Below are 7,035 nucleotides of genomic sequence, written 5' to 3' on the forward strand. Positions count from 1 at the left end.
GTTATAACCGGTTATAGTTCTACTTGCAGAAGTGTTATGGTGCAGGAGGTGGCCATTTGGCCCATCAAATCTGCCCATTCCCAGAAAGGCTTACCTCCCAGTGGTGGCTGAAGCACGTTGTATCTCTTTACTGCCTTCTTCTTTGACTGAAGGGCATCTTTTTCTCTCCCTGGTTTTCGGCAGTTTCTTTCCTCCGGCGTTCTTACCCTGAGGGCTCAGACTGGTGTCCGCCTTTGCTGTGCCCCTTCCACAACGTTTAGGCTTTGCCAGAGGCTTTTCAGGTTCAAAATCCTGGCTGTCGTCATCTGTTCATAAAGGAAATGAGAAGGAGTCATCATAGTGCATTAAAAAAAAAACAGATGTCCCAGTATGTGGCTGCTACAGGTTAAATGGAAGTAGTGGAAAATGGCCACAAAACCAGTGAATAACCCCACAGAGGCCGGTATCTAATCACCAAGTCCCTCTTTATTTACACGTGGAGTGTACTTAACACTGGTCCGGCTTCCTCAGAGCCAGCTCTCGGAGTGAACAGGATGTATGACACTCCTGTTCTTATTTGTCAGCCAGGGCTCCCTGATTGGACCAGATTAACAGCCCCAATCAGGGAACTCATATTCTGTGAGGTCCATCTGGCTGACCTTGTTATAATCACTACAACCACCCAATCCTGTTGTCCTTCCCCAGTCCCTCCATATCCAGGATCAGCCTAGTGAACCTTCTCTGGAATGCCTCCAAAGTCACTATATCTTTCTTTACATATTGGGACCAAAACTGTTCAAGTATTCCAGCATTTCCGAAGAAGGGTCCAGACCCGAAACGTCAGCTTTCCTGCTCCTCTGATGCTGCTTGGCCTGCTGTGTTCATCCAGCTCTATACCTTGTTATCTCAGAGTATTCTAGCTGCTGTCTAACTAGTGCTTTGTATAGCTTTAACAACCATTTTTATACTCCATTTGCCTTCTCGATCACCCACTGAACTTGGACATTAGCTTTTTGTGATTTATGGATGAGGACTCCTAAATCCTTCTGCTCTAATTTTCTGCAGTCTTTCTCCATTTAAATAATATCCAACTCCTCTGTTCTTCTTGCCAAAATGTTAAATCTGTTCAGGAATTCCAAACAAACATCTTCATCTAGAGAGTGTTAAGAATGCAGAACTCACTCCACAAGGAATAAGTGAAGTAGAGAGAGTGTTTAAGAGGGTAGCTGGATTAATATTTCAGTGAGAAAGGATTTGAGGATTAAGGATGGGAAGAGGCTCCTGACAGTAGAAATTATGGCTGGGCTGAATGGTCATCCTGTGTGATGTATATTTGATGTAAATTAGATAGATTTACATGTGATATCAGTCCTGACACTCCCTGGTAGAAATTCACATCTTTGCAGGTCCTCAGAACATCTCACGTGCTCAGATTGAGAATTTACTCACCTACTTTTGGTCAACCTTGTGATTGAATACACAGATTAATGAAATTCCCAACAAAGAACAAAATAAAAACACTCTATGGCATTCCTATAACAGCTTTTATGTGACAGTCTTAGTTGGCATCACTCTCACTGGAGTCAGAGGGCCATGGGTTTATATACTACTCCAGAAATTCAAGCATAGAATCTCCCAGCGATGTTCTCAATGCAGTACTGAAGGACTGCTGTACCATCGGAGGTCATGTCATTGAGTTATAGACTAACACAGTATCGAAACTGGCCCTTCGACCCAAACTGGTCCATGGTGCCCACTCAGCTAGTTCCAATTACCTGCATTTGGTCCATATCTCTCTAAAACCCTTCCCATCCATGTACCTATACAAATGTTTTTTATATGTAGCTATTGTACCCTGCCTCAACCACCTTCTCTGGCAGCCCATTCCATATACGCACCAATCTCTGTGTGAAGAAGTTGCCTTTCAGATTCTTTTTAATTCTGACCTGTCTTTTGGATGATGAAAATAAACCGAGGTCCTACCCGCTGAATCTGGTGGACATTAAAAAAGTTATGGTCGCAATTTTGAAGAAGAGTCGCAGAGTTGTCCCCAGTAACCGGGTCAATATCTACTCTTCAAACAATATTATTAAGATAGATGATCCAGTCATTATCACACTGTTGTTTGTGGGAGCTTGCTGTGCACAATTCAACTGCTGCACTTCCTACATTAAAGATAGTCATCATACACCCAGAGGACCGAGGTTACCATGACGGACTCTCCTGCTCAGCCTGCAGGAATTGAATTCTCACAATTGATGTCACCCTGAATCGCAAACCAGCCATACAGCAAACTGAGCTAACCAACTAGCCCATTTCCTAAATTACAGTAACTGTTACATATCAAATTCCATTATTGGCTGCAAAGTGCATTATAACATCTTACTATAAAACAATGGAAAAGATACAGCTCAGATGGAGGCCATTTGGCCATTTGTGTGTTGGCTTTCTCCAGAGCAACTCATCTAGTACCACTCTTCAGCCTTTTCCCCATAGCCTTGCATATTTTTCCCGTTAAGATAATGATTAAATTCCCTTTTTAAAGTCACAACTGAATCTGTCTTCACCACACTCTCAGGCAGCATATTCCAGATCCTAACCACTCACTGCATAAAGCACTTTCATGTTAGCCCTAGTTCCTCGATCTTTTTAGCATTCACCGGCTCCCAACAATTCTGCCTGTGGGAACAGTTTCTCGGTCTTTACTCTATTCAGACCCCTCGTGATTTGTTTCCTGTCACTCTGCCCATTTTTTAAAATCATGTTGCCACTGTCCCTTCTTACTCCATAAACTCTAACTTGACTGACAAGCCTGACATGTGGCACTTTATTAAATGCCTTTTGGAAATCCATATAGACTACATCAACCACATTACCCTCATCAACCCTCTCTCTTACTTTGCCAAAAATTCAAACAAGTTAGATAAACACAATTTGCTTTAAAATCCAAGCTGGCTTGCCTTAGTTCAACCACATTTGTCCAAGAATTGTTGATGTTGTCTCGGATTATTACTTCTGTACAGATTTCCCACCACTAGCTGATCTATTGTATCTGAGCTTAAAGTTTTGAAGATGTGTGTAATGTTTGTAATTTTCCAGTCTTCTGGTGTTACCCCATGTCTACCATAGATTGGAAAATTATGCCCAGTGCTTTCGCAATTTCTATCCTTACTTTCTCAGTCGTCTTAAACACATCTGATTGGGTCTCAGTGTCCAAAGAATTTTAAGTAGAGCCAGCCTTTCTAGTAGCTCACCTTTATCAATTTTGAGTCCATATAGAATCTCCACTTTAAGCAAAATACTGCAGATGCTGGAAATCTGAAACAAACACAGAAATTGCTGGAAAAACTCAGCAGGTCTGGCAGCATCTGTATAGAGATAAACAAATTTAACGTTGAGTCCAGTATGACTCTTCTTTGGAAAAACATTAATTACATTTCTCTCTCAACAGATACTACCAGATCTGGGGAGTTTCTCCAGCACACACTGTTTCTTTCAGAATCTCAACTCCCTCCTCTTTCACGCTGACTTGTACAGCATCTGCTTCCTCAGTAATGACAAATGTAAAATATTCATTTAATACCTCCACCATGCCCTTGCTTCCATGCATAAATTTTATTTTGGTCCATAACTGGCCCCATTCCTCCATGTACCATCCCGTTAGTATTTATAGATTTATACAAAACTTTTAGATTCCCTTTTATATTAGCTATCAGCCTCCTTTTCTTACTTCTCCTGTGAACTTTTTATATTCAACCTGGTTCTCACTCGTATCATCATTCTGATATAATTCGTATGTCCCTTTTCTGTTTCAGCTCAGATACATCGTCCAGGGAACACTGGATTGCTTATTCTACCTTTCCCCCTCCTGAGAATATAACCTTGACTGTACTGAAGCTGTCTCTTCTTTAAAGGCAGTTCTTCCACAACTGTTTTGCCTGCCAACCTTAAATTTCAATTTACCTGGGCTAAATCCTTTCCCAACTCACTGAAATTGAACAATCCAATTTTATTAAAGGAGGACTTTGTAAACTTCATTTATGGGATGTGGCCGTCACTGGCTAGACCAGCATTTAATTGCCCGTCCTAAATGCCCTTGAGATTGTGGTGATGAGCTACCTCCTTGAACCGTTGTAGCCCACGTGCTGTAGGTAGACTCTCAATGCTTATTTGGGATGGAATTCCAGGATTTTGACTCAGCGACACTGGAGGAGCAGCGATATGCTTCTAAGTCTTGATGATGAGTGGCTTGGAGGGGAACTTGCAGGTGGAGATGCAGCATTTAGGGGACAGTGATTGTTATATCATTAGTTTTTACGTGGCCTGGGCTCTCTGGAGGCTCAGTGTTGGCACAGACTTGGTGAACAGACTATAATTCCAGTACTTTTTACAAAAACTTCTTTATTTTATGCTGAATGTATTTATGTCAGTGACAGAGTAAAGATAGTTACAATTAACTATCTCTATTCTGTCGCCAACATGAATTGAATTGAATTCATTTTATTGTCACGTGCATATGACTGAGTGCAGTGAAAACTTTGTAATGTCACCACTTTGGCGCCACCTTACGTTAGGGGAACCTAGGTACGGATACATAAGTATGTGTTACAGACTTGAAAGAATAATAAATGTAAGTTCATTTACATGAAAGAATAAATAAGTTTTTAAAAAAAAAGTACTCGAATTATAGTATTTCCACCAAGTCTGTGCCAGCACTGAACCTCCAGAGAGCCCAGGCCATGTAAAAACTAATGATACAACAATCACTGTCCCCTAAATGCTGCATCTCCACCTGCAAGTTCCCCTCCAAACCACTCACCATCAGACTTAGAAAATATCTCTGCTCCTCCAGTGTCGCTGAGTCAAAATCCTGGAATTCCATCCCAAGTAAGCATTGAGAATCTACCTACAGCACGTGGGCTACAACGGTTCAAGAAGGTAGCTCACCACCACTATCTCAAGGGCAATTACAATGGGTAATAAACGCTGATCTAGCCAGTGACATTCACATCCCAAAAATGAATTTTACAAGCCCTCCTTTAATAAAATTGGATGCACCTCATTCCCCAGAATTGAATCCATCAATGCCTTCTTCTTTAGTCTGAAAACAGACTGATACAGAACATCTTCCCCCTTTCTAAACTTCTAAAAGTGTTGTTCAGATTTGTACTTGTCAGTCACACGTTGTAGCCATGGGCTCCACTTACACTTGTCATTGCCGTGGAAAGGCTGCCATTATCAAAAACCCCTCTCACCCCGGTAATGCTCTCTTCCAACCTTTTCTGTCAGGCAGAAGATACAGAAGCTTGAACACACACACCAACAGGTTCAAGAACAGCTTCTTCCCTGATGTTATTAGACTGCTGAGTGGACCTCTCTAGCCTCAAATAATGTTGATCTTGCTTTTGCGCACCTCCTATGTGGCTGTGACCTCGTGTGCCTCGCTCTGTCTAAGTAGCCTATGATTTATATATCCTTGTTTGCTATGATCTGCCTGTACCACTTGCAAAACAAAACGTTTCACTGTACTTAGGTACATGTGACTACAATGGATCAAAGATAGTCTCCAACTAGATCTCTTGTTATTTGCAATCAAACTGCTTGGACATGTAATGACATCCTCCAGGACTTGAACAAGGATCAAGAACCATTATCCCCCTCTTTCTACCCTTTGGAAAATTATTATCTGTATTTGAATGATTAAAAAAACCATTATCTCTACATAATTTTCTACACCAATTCAATCTTCTACTATAATAAAACAAAGAACTGCATTTGCTGAAAATCTGAAACAACAGAAATTGCTGGAGAAATGTAGCAGGTCTGGCAGCATCCGTGGAGAGGAAGCAGAGTTAACATTTGGAGTCAACAAGGTGCAGGGCTGGATGAATTGATGCTGCTTGGCCTGCTGTGTTCATCCAGCCCTGCACCTTGTTGTCTCGGATTCTCCAGCATCTGCAGTTCCTACTATCTCTAACATTTGGAGTCCATGTGTTCTGAAGAAGGATCACTGGACTTGAAATGTTAAATCCGCTTTCTCTCCACAGATGCTGACAGACCTGTTGAGTTTCACCAGCAATTTCAATCTTCTACTACCTTGAGGCCATGAAAAGTGCTATATAAATATAACCCCTTTCTCAGGAGGTGCCAAAGTAATTACAGCTAATGATTATGAGGCCTCCAGTTCTGAGGAAGGGTCACCGGACCCGAAACGTTAAACTCTGTTTTCTCCTTCACAGATGCTGCCAGACCTGCTGAGCTTTTCCAGCAACTTTGTTTTTTTGTTGCAGGAAAAGCTCAGCATCCGCAGTTCTTTTGGTTTTGCATTTAATGATTATGGCTCTTGTGGTGGATAAGAAAGGTTTGAATGATGGCAGAGACTGATTGCATTGCATTTGGTTACCACAGTGTTTGTAAGTTAGTCACTGCAGACACTGCATGAAGAGGAAAAGCAACTTGAGACATAATTACCAGGAGGCAGCTGCTTTGCACACTTCACTGGGCTCTCTTTGACAGTTTTAGTTCTGCTGCAGTCCTTCTTCAATCTTTTGCAGGTAGTCTGGGTTGAGGCTTGGGTTTTTGACCCTTTCCTTTTGACCATATTCGCGCCTCGTGTAACTTTAGGAAAGATGCAGTCAATCTCAGATGCTCTCCGGCCGCTGTTATAAAACAGGGTTATACAACAGCAGCTTCCCCCGGAAGGAGGGTTTAGAAAGGAGGCGGATTGATGTGTCTACTGCTGTGCACTGATCCCACGCTCACCTTCCCGCCGCACCGCGCACTCGCCAACGCCCGCTCCTCCTCCTCCCGGCCGCTGGGGGGCGCGGCAGCCGGAGGACAGACTCCCCATAGCAACCGGCACCACCACCACCCCCTCAGTGCGCATGTGCAGGTTACAGTCACCCGGATTCAAACCATGGCTGAGGAGGGAGATCAGGTAAAAAAAAAGACCCGGGATAGAGGGAGGGATGGGAAGAAAGGAGGGGGGAGGGATAGGGGATGGGAAGAAAGGAGGGAGGAGGGATAGGGGATGGGAAGAAAGGAGGGAGGAGGGAT

At 42.8% G+C, this 7,035-nt stretch overlaps 2 protein-coding genes across 2 annotated transcripts in view; one reads left to right on the top strand and one right to left on the bottom strand.

Annotated features, from left to right (window-relative positions):
• LOC109925844 (DNA repair protein complementing XP-C cells-like) overlaps positions 1-6,859 on the bottom strand; it is a 41,693-nt gene extending 34,834 nt beyond the window's left edge. The window contains exons 1-2 of the mRNA XM_048606662.1: positions 6,451-6,859; positions 95-305 (exon numbers count right to left, since the gene is read on the bottom strand). Coding sequence (XP_048462619.1) covers positions 95-305; positions 6,451-6,580 — 341 coding nt within the window. The 5' untranslated portion in view covers positions 6,581-6,859. The remainder of the gene's footprint in view (positions 1-94; positions 306-6,450) is intronic.
• The window catches only part of lsm3 (LSM3 homolog, U6 small nuclear RNA and mRNA degradation associated), a 20,253-nt gene continuing 19,909 nt past the window's right edge, over positions 6,692-7,035 (top strand). The window contains exon 1 of the mRNA XM_048606320.1: positions 6,692-6,916. Within this exon, the coding sequence (XP_048462277.1) occupies positions 6,707-6,916 (210 nt within the window). The 5' untranslated portion in view covers positions 6,692-6,706. The remainder of the gene's footprint in view (positions 6,917-7,035) is intronic.

The sequence above is a fragment of the Rhincodon typus genome, chromosome 16, assembly GCF_021869965.1.
Source record: "Rhincodon typus isolate 14 chromosome 16, sRhiTyp1.1, whole genome shotgun sequence".
Classification (NCBI taxonomy): domain Eukaryota; kingdom Metazoa; phylum Chordata; class Chondrichthyes; order Orectolobiformes; family Rhincodontidae; genus Rhincodon; species Rhincodon typus.